The sequence below is a fragment of the Chelonoidis abingdonii genome, chromosome 1, assembly GCF_003597395.2.
Source record: "Chelonoidis abingdonii isolate Lonesome George chromosome 1, CheloAbing_2.0, whole genome shotgun sequence".
NCBI lineage: Eukaryota > Metazoa > Chordata > Testudines > Testudinidae > Chelonoidis > Chelonoidis abingdonii.
In genome coordinates, this window is record NC_133769.1 from 9,419,541 (window position 1) to 9,440,166 (window position 20,626).

The 20,626-nt window shown below is 48.2% G+C and overlaps 1 protein-coding gene across 2 annotated transcripts in view; it reads left to right on the forward strand.

Moving 5' to 3' along the window:
* Positions 1 to 20,626, forward strand: part of SHANK3 (SH3 and multiple ankyrin repeat domains 3) — a 229,464-nt gene that overhangs the window by 64,921 nt on the left and 143,917 nt on the right. For both annotated transcript variants that reach the window (XM_032795035.2, XM_032795036.2), the window contains exon 2: positions 17,222 to 17,297. In XM_032795035.2, coding sequence (XP_032650926.1) covers positions 17,222 to 17,297 — 76 coding nt within the window. The remainder of the gene's footprint in view (positions 1 to 17,221; positions 17,298 to 20,626) is intronic.

The following is a 20,626-nucleotide window of genomic DNA, read 5'->3' on the forward strand; positions in this document are numbered from 1 at the left end:
TGGATCCCAGCTAGGATTCCCTGAATTCCGCCCTCAGAGCCCCAAAACCCAAACTGCCCTGCCCCTCCTCCCGCCGGCCAATCCCTTTGTCCCCTCTCCTCCGCAAAGGTGCTCACCCCCTCCCCGCTGCCTGGCTCAGGTTACAGGCTTAAAGATCCTGTCCCTCACCTAAAGACATCCCCTGCTCTCCCATCCCCCACACCGACAGCCCCTACTCCATCACAGGCCCCACATGAGGAACAATTGTAAAAGCCAGGAGAGCAACACAGACGTCATATTTGACACAGTGCACAGCTGCACAGCTTTTATAAGGTAAAGTTGCAGATGGAGGGGGCTGTGCCAGCAATGGCAGCCCGAGAGCAAAGAGACACACACACATGTACATCAAATACACGATACAGGAAAAAATACAAAATAAAACCCAGTGGGTAAAAACAGTGAACAAAAGCCAAAGCAGCCAAAGCACCAGCCATGTGCTGCTGCCATGAAAAGGGAACCTGCGCCCTTCACACAAACCGCGACGGTCTGAGTTACATTTCTGTGTGAAACTGAGGCGGATTTAAAACATTTCAAAAATTAAAAATATGAAAATTGTTATTACATTTTATTTACAGTGTTGTTATTCATAGTGGCCTTGCTTGGCCTCCTTCCCTGCAGACAGAGAAGCACAGAGACTAGGATCAGGGCCAGCTGTGCCCCCAAAAGACTGGGCCAACCCTCCAAATCGGACCAGACCCACATCCCTCCCCACAGCGATCCACCTGAACTGGACCAGACCCGCGCTGCTCCCCAGACCAAAGCCCCCGCAATGGATTAGACCACTTTCCAGCCTGAACCAGATCAGACCCTTCTGTGAACTGACCCCTCTCAACCCAAACCTCCCCATTGCCTGCCAGAACAGGGCTTCTCCAGGGCCAAGATGTTTCAGCATCATTGTAGCCGGGCTGGGCCGAGCTGTTTCAGGGCAGAGATTGGCTAAGTGGGTCACCTCTTGCATTTGCCTAAATTATTCTGTGGCCAGGGCCCCACTCCAGTAGGGTCCATTCTACACGAGTCCATGCCACCTAAGCAGCATGGCTCAGCAGGTAGAGGAGAGTGATGCACAGCAGTCACTTGGAGTTACATCGGTCTGGTGAAGAGCTCCCTGACCCACTGTCCTCTGTTGGGGCACTGCTCAATACGCTCCCACCAGAGGGTGAATGCACAGGGGCCCTTGAAAAAGAAAGAGGTTACTTGCTGCTATTTATTGTTCTTTGAGAGACACCTCGTGCATTTACACTCCCTACCCACCTTCCCCTCGGCTTCAGAGTTCTCTTCACACTGTGGGACTCTGCTGTGCTCAGGAGAAAGAATTAAGGTGCATAGGGGCTGCACTTCCTGTGTCCGCTCAGATGCTGGCAGCTGAGGTCAGTAGGGGGCATGGCTAAGGCAGAGGTTCGAGAACTTCACACTTGGGGGCACCACATCACACACGAATGAATGCACAGCAGCAGTAAGTGACCTTTCTTCATCCCCGTTTCACAGAGGGAATGAAGGCACACAGAGGGGAATGAGATACCACACAGGAATTTCTGCCCATGGCAGAGCCAGGACTAGAAATCAGAGTCCCAGCTCGTTGCTGTAAACTGCACAGCCACCCTTTCCTGCTGTTAACACAGCTCTGTGCATGTATTTTATCTGAGACAGCTTGTGAGATATCATAACAAGCTGCTTGTCAGAGCTCGATCCACCTGCAAAGGGAATCAAAAATATCCTGCACAGGGGTTAATAATGGCTCTTAGCAGCTGGATCCGTGATGGGAAAGAGGAGGAACCCTGTCTGAGTAGCCTGCAAGTGTTAGGCCTTTGAAATCCATCAGCCCTCCAGAGGAGTGCGGGAGTGCGGGCAGAGGTGGTAAACAAGGGAAGACTACACCCATGCTGGCAGGCTAGGGATGGGGTGGATAAAGACCTTGCCCCTGCCCCATCTCTTTGGACACTAGTGCTGCTGTCAGAAGAGTTGCAAAAGCTAGTTGCTTCTGAGCACTGGGAGCTAGATAATCCCAAGGTCTCCCGCAGGCATGCTGTTGAGGGAAGGCTCGCGGTACCCCATCCCAGTCGAGGACAGTGTGGCCTTAGTGCAGAGAGAATTATTTTAAATACAGTATTGAGGGGGGGAGAGAGAGAGAGAGACGGCCCTTCTGACGATGAAGTGTGACAAATCTTGTATATTGCTACAGAGATGGATCTAAGCTGCTTAGCAAATAGTCTGAGATGCTCTTTTATTGTCTGAGGAGTAGTCTGTGATTGTGTAATGAATATGCCCAAGGGGCAGAGTTAAGGTTATACAGGCAACCTTCACTTTGGCATTTCCTGAGTGTTTGCTGCTTAACCATGGGATGTTAATGTTCTTATATTTATTTGCATTTAATTAGATATACGTATTAAACTACCTGCCTAGGGAGAATTGTCTTTGAAAAGCTTTACAAAAGCAATTTGTTTTAAGGAGTGATTTAAGTAAGAGAGTACTGGAGTGAAGCCTATATCCCCTGAGTCTGTCTGCCCTGTCTGGTTTTCAGGCTCTAGATTTTCAGGGTCTCCTTTGTTTATTTATTCCCACAACCGTTTTCCTACTTGAGACTCTCCCTTGCAGGCTGCCCTGGCACTCCTCATGCATATCAATGATCTGCCACCTTCCTGTGAGCACAGCTCCACCCGGGGGGCTATCCTGGCATTTCTCCTAGCTGTTCTGTCAGCTGCCACACTAGGGTCCTTTCGCTCTGTCTCCTCTAAATATAGAGCCTCCCTCTCCACACCTATATCCAAGTGGCTCTTTTCTCTCCATCCATCAGCCATCGTCCCTGGTGCCTACTTGACGGCTTCATTAACCACAAGCTCAGCAGCAGCTATATTTAGAAGTTGGGAGGAGAATGTGCATTCGGGCTGCAGACAGCCCATTAATCCAGCTCCCTCGTGCAATCACGATTCTCTGCTCTGATCTGGAGTGAGATCGATAGCAGTGTTTTCAGATGAGGAACAAGCGTCTGTGAGCATAGGGCAGGAGATGCGGGAACAGGTAGATGGGAAAGAGAACTGAGGAGGAAATGGAAGCAGAAGGGAAGGGGAGAGTGCAGAGGGCAAAGAGAGGGGGCCAACAAAGCATAAACGGGGGCACAAAGTGAGAGAACAGGCAAGACTCGAGGGAAAGAAGTCATTGTCCTCTCTTCCCACCATGGGTGACTGAATATATCGCAGCCAAAGAGTGGATCCCTGCATACCACAGGCAGAGACTTGGGAAGTCTGGGGAAGGAGCCGGGGACAGATAGAGAGAAGAATGGAGAAGGAACCACAGATGTGGCGTCTTTTATCCCTTGGACTAGGAGTCTGCCCATTGGGTGCCAGCTTCATTCTGACTGTCCCACAGTTTGGCCTGGTTCTCATCAGTCACTGCTGATCGTCTGACTCCAGTCCCACTCCCCACCCCAAAAGAACTTTTAACAGTGAGGCTAAAGCAGCAAAGAGGGGCTGCAACCAGGGGCACATCCACCCCATGGCCCCACCCCAGGCAGCCGAGTGGGGCTGTGACCGGGGTCATGACTACCCTGTGGCCCCACCCGAGGCAGCCAGGTGGGGCTGGCACCGATGTCACACCTACCCCGTGGCCCTGCCCCAGGCAGCCAGGTGGGACTGGCACCGGGGTCACACCTACCCCGTGGCCCTGCGCCAGGCAGCCAGGTGGGGCTGGCACCGGAGTCATGCTCACCCTGTGGCCCAGCCCCAGGCAGCCAGGTGGGACTGGCACCGGTGTCACACCTACCCCGTGGCCCTGCCCCAGGCAGCCGGGTGGGGCTGGCACTGGAGTCATGCCCACCCTGTGGCCCAGCCCCAGGCAGCTGGGGACATGCCCAGCCCATGCCCCCACCCCAGGTGCCACTCTCAGCTAATTCTGTAATGTTTCTTGTTACTTTCATGCCCAGCCTGCTGAGGGCTTGATCTAGAGACCATGTGCTGGGCAGCTGGGGCTCTGCACTCTGCCATACTCCAGCGGTTTGTGGAGATCTCTGACCCCTGCCTCAATGGCAGCTCTTTCTGGGCAGCCTTGGACAAGACTCTGCTTTTCCCAAGCCGTGGAGCTTTGATCTCCTTGCGTTACAACAAGCCTGCTCACCTCTCCCATCCCCTTTCATATACAGCTGCATCCTTTCTCCCTGCCAGCCGCTCTCTTCTTCCCTGCCCCCGTCCGCCTGGCTCTTGCTCGTCTCCCTTCTTGTTGGCCTCCCTCTTGTTTATGATCGATGTCACATTGTAAACTCAAGCGCTGTAGGAGCCAGCATGTTCCAAGTGGGCCATGGGTCCCTAGACATGTCTGTTATACAGAGAGAAGCTGCAAGGATAGTGCACATCTCAGAAGCCTCTTGCTCCTCCTGCTGGTTTGCCCCACACTCTTGATGAGAGGGAATGCAGGAGCATTATTACGCAGGCCAAGAAAGAATCTGAAGAGCCTGCTAAACAATCGGTGGGGCCACTGGACAATCGAGGTGCTATCGGAGCACTCAAGGAAAACAAGGCCATTGCAGAGAAGTTAAATGAATTCTTTCCATTGATCTTCACTGCAGAAGATGTAAAGGAGATTCCCACACCTGAGCCATTCTTTTTAGGTGACAAATCTGAGGAACTGTGCTAGACTGAGGTGTCGAGAGAGGAAGTTTTGGAACAAATGGATAAATTAAAAAGTAATAAGGCACTAGGACCAGATGGGATTCACCCAGGAGTTCTGAAGGAACTCAGATGTGAAATTGCAGAACTACTAATTGTGATATGTAACCTATTGCTTAAATCAGCCTCTGTACCAGATGACAGGAGGATAGCTAATGTAACACTCATTTTTAATAAAAGACTCCAGAGGCAATCCTGGCAACTACAGTCCAGTAAGCCTAACTTCAGTACCAGGGAACTTGATTGAAACTATAGTAAAGAGCAGAATTATCAGACACATAGATGAATACAGTACGTTGGAGAAGAGTCAATGTGGCTTTTGTAAAGGAAAATCATGCCTCACCAATCTACTAGAATTCTTTGAAGGGGGACAACAAAGGTGGATAAAAGCAATCCAGTGGATACAATGTACTTAGACTTTCAGCAAGCCTTTGATAAGGTCCCTCACCAAAGGCTCTTAAGCAAACTAAGCAGTCATGGGATAAGAGGATATGTCCTCTCCTGGATCAGTAACTGGTTAAAAGACAGGAAACAAACAGTAGCAATAAATGATCAGTTTTCACAATGGAAAGAGGTAAATAGTGGGGTGCCCTAGGGATCTATGCAGGGACCAGTGCTGTTCAACGTTTTCATAAATGATCTGGGAAAGGAGGTAAACAGTGAGGAGCCAAAATTTGCAGATAATACAAAACTACTCAAGATAGTTAAGTCCAAAGCAGACTGCAAAGAGTTACAAAGAGATCTCACAAAACTGGGTGATTGAACAGCAAAATGGCAAATGAAATTCACTGTTGATAAATGCAAAGTAATGCATATTAGAAAAACTAATCCCAACTATACATACAAAATAATGGCATCTAAATTAGCTGTTACCACTTAAGAAAGGGATCTTGGAGTCATCGTGGATAGTTCTCTGAAAACATCTGTTCAACATGCAGCAGCAGTCAAAAAAGCTGACAAAATGTTAGGAACCCTTAGAAATGGGATAGATAATAAGACAGAAAATATAAAGCAGCTGTATAAATCTCTGGTACGCCCACACCTTGAATACTTTGTGCAGTTCTGGTCACCCCATCTCATAAAAGATATATTAGAATTGGAAAAGTACAGAGACGGCAGCAGAAATGATTAGAGGGATAAAACAGCTTCCATATGAGGAGAGATTAAAAAGACTGGGACTATTCAGCTTCGAAAAGAGATAACTAAGGGGGATATGATAGCGGTCTATAAAATCATGACTGGTATGAAGAAAGTGAATAGGGAAGTGTTATTTACTCTTTCACATAACACAATGAAATTAATAGGTAGCAGATTTAAAACAACCATAAGGAAGTATTTGTTCACACAATACACAGTCAATCTGTGGAACTCACTGCCAGGGGATGTTGTGAGTCCAAAATTGTAACTGGGTTAAAAAATATAAGATAATCGAGGATAGGTCCATCAATGGCTGTTAGTCAAGATGGTCAGGGACGCAACCCCATGCTCTGGGTGTCCCTAAACCTCTGGCTGCCCGAAGCTGGGGCTGGATGACAAGGGGGCGGATCACTCACTAATTGCCCTGTTCTGTTCATACCCTTTGAAGCAATTTGCGCAGGCCACTGTTGGAAGACAGGACACTGGGCTAGCGGTACCATTGGCCATTCCTGTGTTCTCACTTTGTCCCTAATATAGAGACAGAAGCTGGTGAAGAGTTTCTGGTAACAGGCTGCTAAATGATCCCTGCAGTTGCTGCCTGGACATTTCTGTTCCAGTAGTTTGGAGGGGAGGCGGGAGTCAGTCAGTGATGGCCAGTGCAGCCACTCCTCTGAGGGCATGACCAGGTGCCCTTCGCAAATTCTTCAGACTTTCTTCATCCAAGGCTGCATCATGTTTCTTGATGTTCTGTCACTAGCAGAGTTCATGGATGTGCTTCCAGGAGTACAGGCTGAGGGGGGCACCTAGGGTGACCAGATAGCAAGGGGACAGGGGATGGGAGGTAATAGGTGCTTATACATGACAAAGCCCTGAATATCGGGACTGTCCCTATAAAATCGGGATATCTGGTCACCCTAGGGGCACATGTTCCCAGGGCTGAATGTGAGCAGAATGGTGAGTTGCTGTGAGTGATCTTGGAGTCAGGACAACAGCAACCTTTTTGCAGCTGTCTGTTCACCGTTTACATCACGTTATTGCCCTAGCAAGCTGTTAACATCTTCATCTCCAGACACAAAGTGACCTCTTGCCAATAAGCGTGTTGTTAATTCCTTGGCTCTCGGAGCCAGCTTTCCCCAGGGTCGCAGGGATGAGACTCATTGGAGGATCAGCCAGGCACAGGGCTGCGAGGATTCACGTGGCGGCCTCAGCCCCCGTCGCACCTGTGTCCATCTCCAGGAAGTCTCTCTCGGGATTAGGTAAACATCTTCCACTAATTAGCCCAGGAACAGGACCAAAGAGGGCGAAATAATGAGTCAAACAGCGGTGGCAGCCGAGCTGACAATGCTGGTTTGTGCAGAGCGTTGGCATGCACTGTGACTGTGCAGTTCTGTCACTACAAGCTCGTCACGGAGTCTGATACACTCAGCACCTGTGGGACCACTGCAGGCATCTGCCAGGCTGCCACTGTGGACTTGCCACCTACGTGGAACGGCGCCAGGTGCCTGCCCTCCTCACTGACCTCTCACTATCTCTTTGCACCCAGTGTGGGTATCCAGAGTATTTCCGCCACTGCGTCTTCTGCACACTGTGTGTGCCATCCTGCCAGTTCATCACCACACTGCAGGTGTGCACGTCTCAGCAGCACAGCATGGCTGTTTCTTCTAGACTTGTCGTGCACCAGGCTATTGTATGCATTAGCTGCGTTCGCACTGTGCACTTCTCCTCACACTGGGGTTCCGTGCATGTGGGCACTCGCCTGCCCGATGGGATCACAGAAAGCACCTGCCCAACGCTTGCCACCTGCTCCAGAGCACCGGCTGCATCAGGGCACTCCCCATGTAGGTGGGACGCTGCTGAAATCTGTCGTACTCTCACTGTGTTCTCACTCCACGCTGCAACCTACTGGTGAATTGGGGCAGTGGCCCTCAGGATGGCATCCCCTTGGGCATGGCTGTGCCCTCACTACACGCTTCCCATAGCACTCTGTTGCTCTGCTGCTGTAGAGATGGGTGCAGTATAAATACCTAGGGTGATGGATGCAGAGAGATGTGTGTCTGCTGTGATTGCCACCTGAGACATTACCATCACATCTGCCCTAGTCTATGTTCTGTTTAGGCTCTTATGTTGTGCCATCATTATGGTATCTGGGCACTTTCAGTAACTTGTTGAGTAACAAGACTGGTGTCTTTCACATGTGGGTCTTTCACCATTTCTCTCACTGGGTGGTAAATTGTACTGTGTATTTGTAGTCTGTAAGTATGGTAGTACTTGTGGCACCTTAGAGACTAAACTGTTCTTTTTGCGGACGCAGACTAACACGGCTGCTACTCTGAAACCTGTAGGTATAGTGTGATACATGTGTTAATTTGCTGTTGTGCCCATTCTGCCAGCCTGGACGGGCCCCCCACCGGTGCCTGCTCTGCTGGCCCACTGCACTGCACAGGCCCTGTTCTCCAGTGCCTGATCTGCACAGGTGTGTTCTCACCACTTGCATGGAGTGGATGTGATTGTAAAGCAATCACTACCCTCTCGAGGCTCATCCCACCTACTGCCTGGATTGCTCATTATGCATAAGAACAGCCACTGTGACCACTCAGCCATGGGAACCCAGAGAAGGTGTTACCTGCATGCAGGCCATGCAGAGCTGTTCAGAGGCAGAAGCTATGTGCTTTCCTGGACAGACCCCTTCTGTCAGCCCAGGTCTCAGACTAGCTGATAACAGGCTCTATTTGGAACATCTGCTTGATCAAGACTCGCTGATTATCCGAGCTGCTGAGACGTGAACTGGAAGGTCAGAAGGTTAAATGTCTGACTAAATAGCAGCAGCAGCTTTGGAGGTTCCCAAAGCCTCTCAACTGTGGGGTGAGATTACCCTCTGCTGGTGACAGGGAGACACTACGCTGTCAGCACTAGAGGGCAGAGGAAATATACCTCCTGCTGTGCCACTCAGTGCCCGAATGGGCCTTTCTGGCTCCTGGGACAAGGGACCATTCACAGCTCTTAGCACAGGAAGGAGATGAATGGGGACCAGTCCTAGTATTCCACAGATCACAGCTGATCATGCATGGCTGCGACTAGCACACTTCAGAGAATGTGGAGGGGCATGGTTTGGTATGCAGGGGGCAGCAGGCACAGAGCATCACACGCCTGGGGGACTGGGGTGAGTGTGCCGGGGTTGGGGCACACAGAGGAGCATCACCCTGAGTGTCCACACCACGAAAGGAACACATTGCTGTGAGATTTCAGTCCCCGCCCCACCTCTTTTCAGGCAAAGCATTTAGCCAACAGATTCTCTCTAGATGCAGGAAGGATTGTTGTGTCATGATCAGCGGAAATGGAGTCAGAGGGTGCATGTCCCCTGAAGGGACTGTTGTTGATGGGACACAGGGAACTGGGGAGCTAGGCTGGAAGCAAACAGCCATGTGGGAAGAGCAGTGCACAGAGTTTAACAAAGTCCCACTTGTTCAGCTTCACTTTCATTCAGCTTCACACGTTACCAATAAAACACGGTGTCAGTGTCTGAGTAGTGCATTCTCTGCATCTCTGGAGTGCAGCAGCTGGCAGCGTGAGCCCTGAAACACAGTCTGAAGTCCTGGGGTTTGCAGACGCAAACCTAGGTCAGCGATGGAGCCAGTGAAACTGGCCATGCAGGACAGTAAAGTCCTTGTTTTCCCTTATTGGGGAACAAGGGAGAGACGTCTACACCACTCTGAAGCTCCTCACTTGCCTTAGAGCAATCCTGGAGCCCTGGACCCATTGCTGCCCAAAGTGGAAGGGATCTGTGGAGCAACACAGGTATGTCCCTGGAGACAAAGCTGAAGGGGAGGAGATAGACTCCTGGGTTACTGCCTCACACACACTGGCTGCTACATGCAGTTCTGGGGACTCCCTAATTCAGGCACTTAGAGGCATTCAGGCACCATGTGCAGGAACAGCTGCTCCAGGAAGTCAGTCTCACACTACACAGGTGCCTGGACATGGGGTGTGCATCAGGAAGCCTCAAGAGGAAGGATGGAAACCCTGGGAGGCATGACACCCCCAGCAGTACACGTGGGAAGAGCAGGCGGCCAGGGTTCCATACCCATAGCAAGATGCATTGACCGTGGGAAACAGCCTGAGCTTATAAAGGAGACGTGCCCTGCACTAGGCCAGCATTGCAAGGAACGTGGCAGGTTGAATCGTATAAGCCATGTGTGCAAGAGCAGAGGAAGGTCTCAGAATGATTCAGTCAGACAAGTACAAGTGGGGGCTGGCACATCAGCCAGCGGTGATGACATCATGACTCTCTCAAGTCCAAGGGCATATCATGTTCAGGCTGTTGGGACAGGAAACCAAGAAGGAATGATTCCAACTTCCATGCATAATAGAGAAACGGCCAAGGCAGTTTCACTGGATAGAAGGGCCTTCTGCAACGCGGTTCCTTAGGGTGAACTGGATTCGATCACCCCCATGAAAAAGACAGTGGCAATCTAATAATGTACAATATGAGCATAATGCAGCCCGCAGGAGAATGAGATCTCATAGTAACTCTCCTGAAAAATGCCAGACGGGCAGCTGAAGTTTGTGGTGGTGTGGGAAGCACCTCATTCCCCTTGTGGGGAATACTACCATACAAGCCATGGACCTGGTCAGGGTGCAGCATCAGAACTTTATAGCTGCAGTGCAAGAAGCAAAAGGGGCGCTCCCATGGACAATGGAGACAATTTTAAAAGCCCTCGGGGATGTTTTCAAAGGCAATGGGTGCCTGTAAGGGAAGCTGCGACTGGAAGTAGGCCCCACAGTAAAACCTGTGCTTACCAGGAAGGAGAATTCCAGTGGCACTATGTAATCCTGCATGCCTGGAGCATGACCGTCTACAGAGCAAGGGTATCATTGCACCTGCAGGGGCCAGTGGGGCCTGGGTAAGCAGCATGATAGTGATAAAGGAGCCATCAGGCAATTATGTATCTGCACAGGCCCAATGCTGGTGAACCAGGCCTTTAGAAGATACCACTATCCACTGCCTATCATTGATGACATCTTGCCAGAACTGCCCAAAGGCAGAATCCTTACAGTGTATGGTGTAGGGAAATGAGTTTTGGCACATCAGCCTGGATAAAGAGTCCAGAGTGCTGACAGCCTTCCCAACCCCATTTGATTGTTATAGATGGCTGTGCATGCCAGTAGGTATAAGCCCAGCACCAGAGAAATTCCGGAGAAGGCTCAGACAAGCATTGGAAGAATTGGCTGGGGTGAGAGTAATTGCAGATAATATCTTTGTCGTAGGTGAAGGGAGTAATGACAGAACAAGACCACAACACAAAACTACAAGCTTTTTTGCAGCTATGCAGGGATAAGAACATAAACTCAACACAGAAAAAATCTGACTTCAACAGTGTACTTCTGGCAAGGAGAGCCACTGCTACTCCAGTGTGATAAATTGGGAAATGGATTGAGTATAGCTGTTTTGTAGGAGCGGCCAGTCGCTTAGCCAGTTGAATCCTGTCAGAGAAAGAACACGGGGATGCCAAAATAGTAAAAGACCTTCTGGCTGTGGCATTTGGAGTGGAGCAATTCCATCAGTGCCCCTAGGGCTGCCCAGCAATAGTGCCATCAGACCACTAATCACTAGAGATAATCATGGCAAAGCCCCTTCTGAGTGCTCCAGAGAGATTGCAATGCATGTGGATGCACCTCCAGCACTACAAGGGAGAGCTCAGATCTTGTCCAGGATGATTACTGGAGTTAGCTGGCAGCCCGAGCTGGGCAAATATACCCAGCATTGGTGAGTTGGGGGAAGGGGATCAGAACATAGTGCAGTGTGTCAATCTCCAGTTTCAACAGTGAAACTGATGGAAACCAAAAAGGCTATGGAAAAGGACACCCAACTACAGCCAGTCAGGAGAGTGATACTAGCAGGTGGCCAGAAGACAAAATCCAGGTAGTCTAGGAGTAGAATCCTACGTTCACATTACAGTTGAGTTGAGTGTGTAGGATGGAATGATGTTTCGAGGACAGAAATCTGCTGTCCCACTTCATTACCTAAGGATATTGTGCTAAAAATGCACACTTCACACCTAGGCATTGACAGCTACCCTAGATGGGCTCGGGAGTGAGTTATTGGCTGGGAACGAATACCCAACTTTGCAGCTTTATAGAGGGGAGTGATACACCCCTGTTGGGTGATAACTGCCAGCACAAGCAGAGTCCATTGCCACAGGAGCTGCCCACCTGGCCAGAGGAAAAGGTGGTAGCGGACTTACTTACCTCCAGGAAAAAGCAGTACTTGACTACAGTGGACTGCTTCTCAGATTTTTGGGAGGTTGCTGCCCTGCATGATACAAGAAGCAGGCCACTGACTGGCAAACTAAATGTAAATTTGTCCATCTTGGAACAAAGAGTGAAGGCCATGTTTACACAATGGGGGACTCTATAAAAGTGACTCTGTAAAAGATGTGGGGGATCATGATGGATAATCAGTAATCATGCGCTCCCAGTGCAATGCTGTGGCCAAAAGGGCTAAAGTGATCCTTGGGTGCATAAACAAGTGAATCTCAAGGGGAAGCAGAGAAGTTATTTTACATCTGTGTTTGGCACTGGTGTGACTGCTGCTGGAATGTGTCTAGTACTGGTGTCCACAATTCAAGACAGGGTGTTGATAAATTGGTGAGAGTTCAGAGACGATCGACGGGAATGATTAAAGCGTTAGAAAACATGCCACGTAGCGATAGATTCAAGGAGCTCAATCTGTATAACTTAACAAAGAGAAGGTTAAAGGGTGACTTGATTGCAGTTTACAAGTACATAGATGAGGAGCAAATATTTAGTAATGAGCCGAGAAACCTACAACACAATCCAATGGCTGGAAGTTGAAGCTAGAGAAATTCAGACTGGAAATAAAGCACAATTTTTTGACAGTGAGAATAATTAAGCATTGGAGCGATTTACCAAGGGTTGTGGTGGATTCTCCATCACTGACAGTTTTTAAATCCAGATTGGATGTTTGTCTTAAAAAAACTACCCTGGGAATTATTTGGGGGCAGTTCTCTGGCCAGTGTCACAGGAGGTCACAATAGATTATCACAATGGTCCCTTCTGGCCTGGGAAGGTTCATATGTATCTATGAACAACTGAAGGCTGTCTTTGAGATCTGGCATTCCGGACACTATATTCACTGACAACATTCAACAAACCCCAATCTACCTTGAAGAATTCAAGTAATTTGCAGAAAGATGGGAATTTGGCCACAACACCTCCTCCCCAGCACACCCACAGAGTAATGGTAAGGTGGAATCAGCTGTGAAAACAACCAAGAGGCTGTTTCTTCTGGATCAGATCACTTGTTAGCATTTTTGGCACACAGGAATACCAAAACAGGCCAGCACAGGTGGTGTGGGGAAGGAACAAAATCCTGGTATCAAGGAGAGGAGACCTCTTGCAGCCAGAAGGATGAAGATGCCGCCCAGGGGAGCTGGCCATCAGAGAAAGCAGGATCTAGAGTATGACAGATCAGCCAAGAACTTGCCAGCCTTCGAGACAGGCACTTCTGTGAAGATTCAGCCATTAGAGAGACACCAGCAGGAGTGGACTAAAGGAGTCGTGAGGGGTCCAAATGCTACAAAGTGACTACGTAAGAGGGACACGTGAACTGAAGGAACAGGAGACACTTAGGAGCCGACAGACACAGCCCCTAGAGAGAGCTGACAGAAATACAGAGCTCTTCACTGGATGGAGAAAGAGAGAACCACCCAGAGGCAGCCCTGCAGGGAAGAGGGAGACTCCACAGAGAGACAGAGATAGGTCACTTCTGGTGAGAAGACCATTTATTTCAAAGACTGTGTAAGCAGCTGAGTCTATGTTACAGATGAAACACCAGCGCGGGTATGTTGGACTAGATACCTCCTGAGGTCCCTCCCAACCCTGATATTCTATGATTCTATGTGCTGGCAATCTCTGGCCAAAGGGACACGGGGTAAGGGTCTGGGCATCAGTTATTTGTTTTTAATGATTGTTAAAATGTTCAAAAATAGGGAAGATGTATTGTGATTCATAGAACTGGAGTTGGAGGGCCCATGTTCTGTGGAGAGACTGTTACTGGCAGGACACAAGGAAGACACGGGGAATACTGGAGGCAACTCGGCCAGAGGAACAGAGCAGTGCACCGGGTTTAATGAAGTTTCACTTGTTCAATGTAACCTGCACTCAGCATCACTCTTTGCTAATGAAACAGTCGTAAGGCAAGAAGCTGGAGTTGTGAATGCTTCAGTGGAGCCCCCATCCTGTCAGCGTACCCAAGAGAGGCTAGGGTTTGACTCTGATCTGTGAGGGTCTGGTCAGTGCAGCCCTTTGCTAAGCTGCACATTGATGGGATGGGTACCCCAAACCGGTGAGCAGGGACCACCTCATTCCTGAGCTGCTGTTCCTGGAAGTGTGTGTTTTTGATCCCCGCTTCCGAGAGTCAGGCCAGGGCTGTTCTTGTCACAGAGGGCTCAGGGTTTCTTCTGCCACTCAAAGGTCTAACTGCCCTGGTCCCACAACTGGGCTCGTCAAAATGTTCATCAGGCAGTTCATATCTTAACAGCGAGATCATCCTGGAGACCTCCCCCCTTCACCATTGCACAGAGCACATCCTCTCCCATTCCTGGTTACTCAGCGTCCCTGGGACAGACAAAGGCAGCTGCTTATTTAGCAAATGTGTATTTCTAAATGTTTTGAATATAAGAAATGTTTGTTGTGTCCTTTGTGGAGGAAAAGCACCTCTCACTGTCTAGTTTTGTCCTTCAGTTCATCCTCCCTTCCCATCTGGTTTGTTCTTCTCCCTCACCCTGCCCTTCTGCACATGCTATGGAACATGGGAGCTACCAGGTTAGATCAGACCAGTGCTCCGTTAATGTAGTATCTGGTTTCTGAGAGTGACCAGAACCAGCTGTTCAGAGGGAGGGACAAGAAACTCTGTACTGGGCAATTTACTGAATAACCTGTACACGGGGAAGCCTCTCCCGGGCCCCATCAGTAGGTTGTTGGCTTATGCCCGAAGCAGGCGGGTTTATATCTTTTCTTTAAAGACTCCATGTCTTAAATAACCATAGAGGCTCTCATTCTGTGTAACCATCAATCCATTTTTGAGTCCTATTTACGTCTTGGCCTCAATTGCATCTTACGGCAGCGAGTCCTGCAGATTAATTATGGGTCATGTAAGTAAAAATATTGTTTGCTTCTATAGTTCTAAATGGTTGCTTTGTAGCATTTCTTTGGAGTTCCAGTTACTGTGTTAGGAGAGAGGGTGAATAGAAGCAGCTGATTTACCTTCTCTCTCTGTCATTTTGTATCTTTCTGTCATGTCACATCTGAACACAGTTCATATCTTTTCCAACTCCCCAGCAGGGAAGTTTCTTCAGCTTTCTAATCATTTTCATTGCACCTTGTGTTTCTGTTAGGTGTTTTTTGAGGTGCTTTGACCAAAACCAGGTGCAGCAGCCCAGTGTAGAGTGTCCCGTAGATTGCTAGAATAACACCAGCACTGGCATTATTACTTTCTATCTGCTTTGTTGGGGTTGGTCTACCCTGAAAACTTACATCGGCATAGCAACGTCTCTCGGGTGTGAACAGTGTAGCCCCCGAGAGCCATAGTCATGCCAGCCTAATCACCGGTGTATTCCCTGCTAGATTGACAGATGCATTCTTCCAGCAGCCTAGCTACCGTCACTTGAGGAGGCGGATTAACTACAGCAAAGGAGGACTCCCCTCGTGGTTGGAGAGTGGCTACCCTGAAGCACTAGGGTGCAGCTGTGCTGCTGAAGTGTTTTAATTGGTGTTGCTTTCATTCATTGTCTTTGCATTCTGAGCTGCCCTGGCCCTTTGCCTCCTCTCCCTACATGTACTGTAGCCACTTCTCTTGGCCGGTCGTCTCCCACAGGTGGCTAAGGTCGCTTATCTTAGTAGCAGTGTCTTCCACAAGAAGCAGCAAGTTCTGCTGTCCACAGTTCAAGAAGGATGCTGATGAATTGGAGAGGGGTCAGAGAAGAGCCCGGAGAATGACCACGATTATAGTAATAAGCCACATAGATTGAGCTCATTGAATCTAACAAAGCGAAGGTGAGAGAGTGACTTGTTTCTCAGTGCCTGCTTGGGGAACAGATAGTTAATAACGGGCTCTTCAGTCTATCAGACAAAGGTGTAACACAGTCCAGTGGCTGGAAGCTGAAGCTAGACAGATTCAGCCTGGAAATAAGGGGTAAATAGTTGACGGTGAGAGTAATTAACCACTGGAACAATTCACCCAGGATCACAGAGAATTTTAAAATCCAGACTGGCTGTTTTTCTATAAGCTCTGCTCTAGGAATTATTGTGGGGCAGGTCTGTGGCCTGTGCTGTGCAGGGGGTCAGACGAGAGGATCACAGTGGTCCTTTCTGGCCTTGGAATCTATGGGCATGTCTGCGCCTGCAGCAGGCCCATATCAGCTGACTTAGGCCCACGGGGCTCGGGCTGCAGGCCTATGAAATTGCAGTGTATAGGTTTGGGCTTGCACTGGAGCCTGGGCTCTGGGCCCCACGAGGCAGCCGGCCCCAGAGACTAGGCTCTAGCCTAAACATGAATGTCTGCATTGCTTTTTTATCGCCCTCAGCTCAAGCCCAGGCCAGCCACAGATGTTTTATTGCAACAGTTTCTACACCCACCAAATGTGTTTGAACTTAAACTCCAGACCTAAGGGCCTGGTCCAACTCCCAGTGACATCATTGGGAGGTGGATCAACAGCATATGAGAGTGTGTCTTGCCTGCACCTTATTCCATGTGGGTTTCTGAACATTCAATATGTTTTGGGACAAACCTTTATAATAAATAATGATAATTGGAGATACACCAATCTCCTAGAACTGGAAGGGACCTTGAAAGGTCATTGAGTCCAGCCCCCTGCCTTCATTAGCAGAACCAAGTACTGATTTTTGCCCCAGATTCCTAACCCCCTCAGGAATTGAACTCACAACCCTGGGTTTCGCAGGCCAATGCTCAAACCACTGAGCTATCCCTCCTGCCCCTTTGGTGTTTGTCAATCAGTAGGTTGGAAGCTGTGTTGAAAAGTCCTTGTAGAAAACTCTTTTCTGTTGTGTGCATGTGAATCTGTGCTCAGAGACACTTTGAGAAGTGAAGAGTGCATGTGTGTCTGTATGGACACATTCTGAGACAGAGGAGTATGCATGTGGGATCTTTGCAAATGAGTCTGTGTGGGTACGTATGGAGATGAAGAGGCGTATGTATGCATGAATGGGTGTCTGTGTAGACTCATACCTGGAGGGAGCAGGTAGAGGAGCATGTGCATATGCAGTCTGCTCACACAGTCACATACGTTCAGGAAGATGGTTCTGATCCCATCTTTCAGCAGCATGAGAAATCTCTGCTTTTTTTCTTACAGAAACGAGAGAAGATAGGACAAAGCGTCTCTTCCGACATTACACTGTGGGTTCATATGACAACTTCACTTCCCACAGGTAAGTGCCAGGCTACCTCACGGTGAGAGATGGCAGAAAATGGGATATAGTTAAAGCCCATGGACTGGTATCTCCTTGATTTGTGTTGCAGTAGATCATGGGAAGGGAGCTTCCTTCAGTCAATCCACATTCTACACTGACAGTCCAGGAGTAGAGTTCTTTAGGAAAAAGGCTGAGATAAGTGATGACTATGAGATTGGTGCCTGAGATTAGGAATAAAAGTACTTTTGGTGGCAGAGGAGTAGGGGTCAGAGAAGTGCCTTTTTTTTTCCTAGTGACCCATGTTGGGGAATTGTGTTGGGCGTCCTGGGAGCTGGAGCCTGAGCATTGGGCAGGGATGGAGAGCTCTGGTTCTCTGCTGGAGAAGGACAGAAAGGATGCTGTGTGCATATGTGAGATAAAACAGGGAGAGGTATGTTAGAAATGCCATCTTTTAGATAGGGCTGGAGTGTTCTGGGGCTGGAGGTCTGGAGATGGTGTGTGATTTGCTGCATTTGAGACAACCCCAAGATAAAATGTAAGGAGTTACTCAGCATGGAAATAGTTACATTACTCAGCATGGAAATAGAGAAGAGAACAGGGTCTATGTTGTTACACAGCCATGCTTGGCCTGGGCAACGCGTGGCTGGGAGACATTCGGAATGGAAGGGGTCCTAGGACTTGGTTTGGTGTTTGAATGCAAAGCTGCCCCTGGAGCTGGGTTTTTATGTGAGGTGTTTGGCTGTCTAGGGAAGGTGATAGGCTTGATGGTGCTTTGAGGATATGATCTCTGCTTACTCCTAGGCACCCATGCTTGTATAATGTATTGGTCGGTGCAGGAGAATGGGCTAGGCATTACCGAACACAATACGAACAAATTGTCACAGCTCTTTTTAGGAAAACAGTCTCTCCAACCACTTTGAAATCCTTCACGTGTGTCAACAAAAGAGTGAATGTTATTCTCTTGAGGTTCTGATAACAAGACCATCAGTGCGGTGTCTGGGCACCTTTGGGGAGAACTGGTAGATGTACTTTATATGAATTTTCAACAATACAAAAGCTTTTGACAAAGTCCCTCAAGACGGGCTGGTGAGGGTACTGTGTGGTCATGGGTACGAAGCAAATCTGCCATAGATCAGAAACTGACTGAGAGACAGAAAATGGCAACATGTGAATAGTGGGGATTCCCCAGGGTCTATGCTTGGTCTAATATTCCATTTGTTTGGTATCTTAACATCTTGAAAAAAGCTGTGAATAATGAGTGGCAGTTTGCAAATGACACAAAATTATTTAAGCCAGTGGACAGTGGGACTTAACCAAGCTAGGTGAATAGTCAGATGAATGGCAGATGGAATTTACTTTTGACAAATGCAAGGTATTGAACATCAGAAAGATCCATTTGAACTACTCGTACACATTCCTGAGTTATAACTCCACTGTGATCACTTAGGACTAAAGACCTGGTATCATTGTGAGCACCTCAATGAAAACATCTGCTTGGTGCATAGTGGCAGTCAAAAAGCAAACAAAATGTTACGTTATATAAAGAAAGGAACAGAAGATATTACTGAAATTGTTGTAATGTCATTATATAAATGGAAGATACAGCTTGGGAGTGCTGTATTCAGTTCTGGTCATCCCATCTCAAACGAGAGAGAGAGAGAGCAAAAACAGAAAGGGTCCAGTGGTGAAAATGGCCAAGAGCATGGAAAGACTTTGGAATGAGAAGAGAGTGTGTAAGTTAGGGCTAACCTGGATGCTCCTATTTACTCTCTAATAATAGAATAACGCCAAGGCTTAGCCTGTGCTATAAAGTTTTGCTGGCATCACTGTGTTAACAAGAAATGTGAAAAAAAAATCATACCTCCTAGCTGACTTCGCTGTTCTGGGAAAACCCATCATGTCGATGCAGCTTTGCCAACAGCAGAGTACTTCTGTCAACTTAATTAGTGTCCTGTGGGGCAGTGGTTTGGCTAAGCCATCAGAATTCCTTCTCCTGTCAGCTTAACCGGTGACTCCAGCAGGGGGCTCTGCCAGCAAAGGCATACCGATAATAACGATATTAGCAAAGCATTTGTAGCATAGACCAGCCTGCAGATGCTCAATGAAACTGAAATGCCATGTGTTCAAAACTGATAAAACAAAATACTTTTTACATAAAACATAATGAACTCAAACATGTTAAACTCAAAGCCACAAGTTATCATTTAGATCAAGAGTTTAGCAAGATTGCAGAAAGGATTAGGTATTACTTTAGATAGGTTGAAAGCGATAAAACCTTCATGCTTCCGAGAATAAGCCAAATGCTTACTAACAAGGAGGGAAAGTCATCTATGAGCCAATTATTCCAAAACTGTTGGGTATGTGGTTTCTTGTATATTCTCCTGAAGCAGCTGATATTTAACACTATCAGAGATGGGAGACTGGGTTAGGTGGACCATAGGTCTGATCCAGTGCAGCAATTCCTGTGAAGTATCAGAGGGGTAGCCATGTTAGTCTGAATTTGTAAAAGCAGCAAAGAGTCCTGTGGCACCTTATAGACTAACAGACGTACTGGAACATGAACTTTCGTTGGTGAATACCCACTTCGTCGGATGCACCCTGTGAAGTCACTGTGGTTGGCTAGTGTTTGGTAACAGATTGAGCTGCACTGAGGGAAACTTGGCTGGGTAGTGCTGAGTCACAACAGTTAGGTTAGTATTAGGGCGAGGAGACTGTTTGGGATGTTGGGTTTATATTTAGGCCATTGATGCTTCAATTGGTGTTGAAGGTTCTGGGAGGAGGCAGTTTCCGTGACATGGCTGATTTGGGCATGTGGCAAATAGCTCTTGTTGCCTTAGAGAGGCAGGCTGGAAAGGGTATTAGGGTTATTATAGGACGAGGATTGGAATGGAGAATGAAAAGATCTGGGGCTGGTGTTGAGTAGCATGATACACCTATTTGCCTGGCTGCCCATCACCACTGGTAAAGTTTGCAGATAATACAAAAATTGGGGGAGTGGTAAATAATGAAGGAGATGCATCACTGGTGCAAAGCACTCTGGATCGCTTGGTAAACTGGGTGCAAGCAAACAATATCAAATAAAAAAACACAATAGGAGGACCAAAAGAATGCCACCATGGCTAAACAGCAGAGTAATGGAGGCTGTTAAAGGCAAGAAGGCATCCTTTGAAATATGGAAGTCAGTCCTAATGAGGAAAACAGGAAGGAGCACACACTCTGGCAAGTAAAATGTAGAAGTATAATAAGACCGGCCAATACAGAATTCAAGGAGCGCTTGCTAAAGATGCAATAACTAGTAAAAATTTTTAAGTACGTCAGGAGCAGGTTGCCTGCGGGTCACGTTGTAA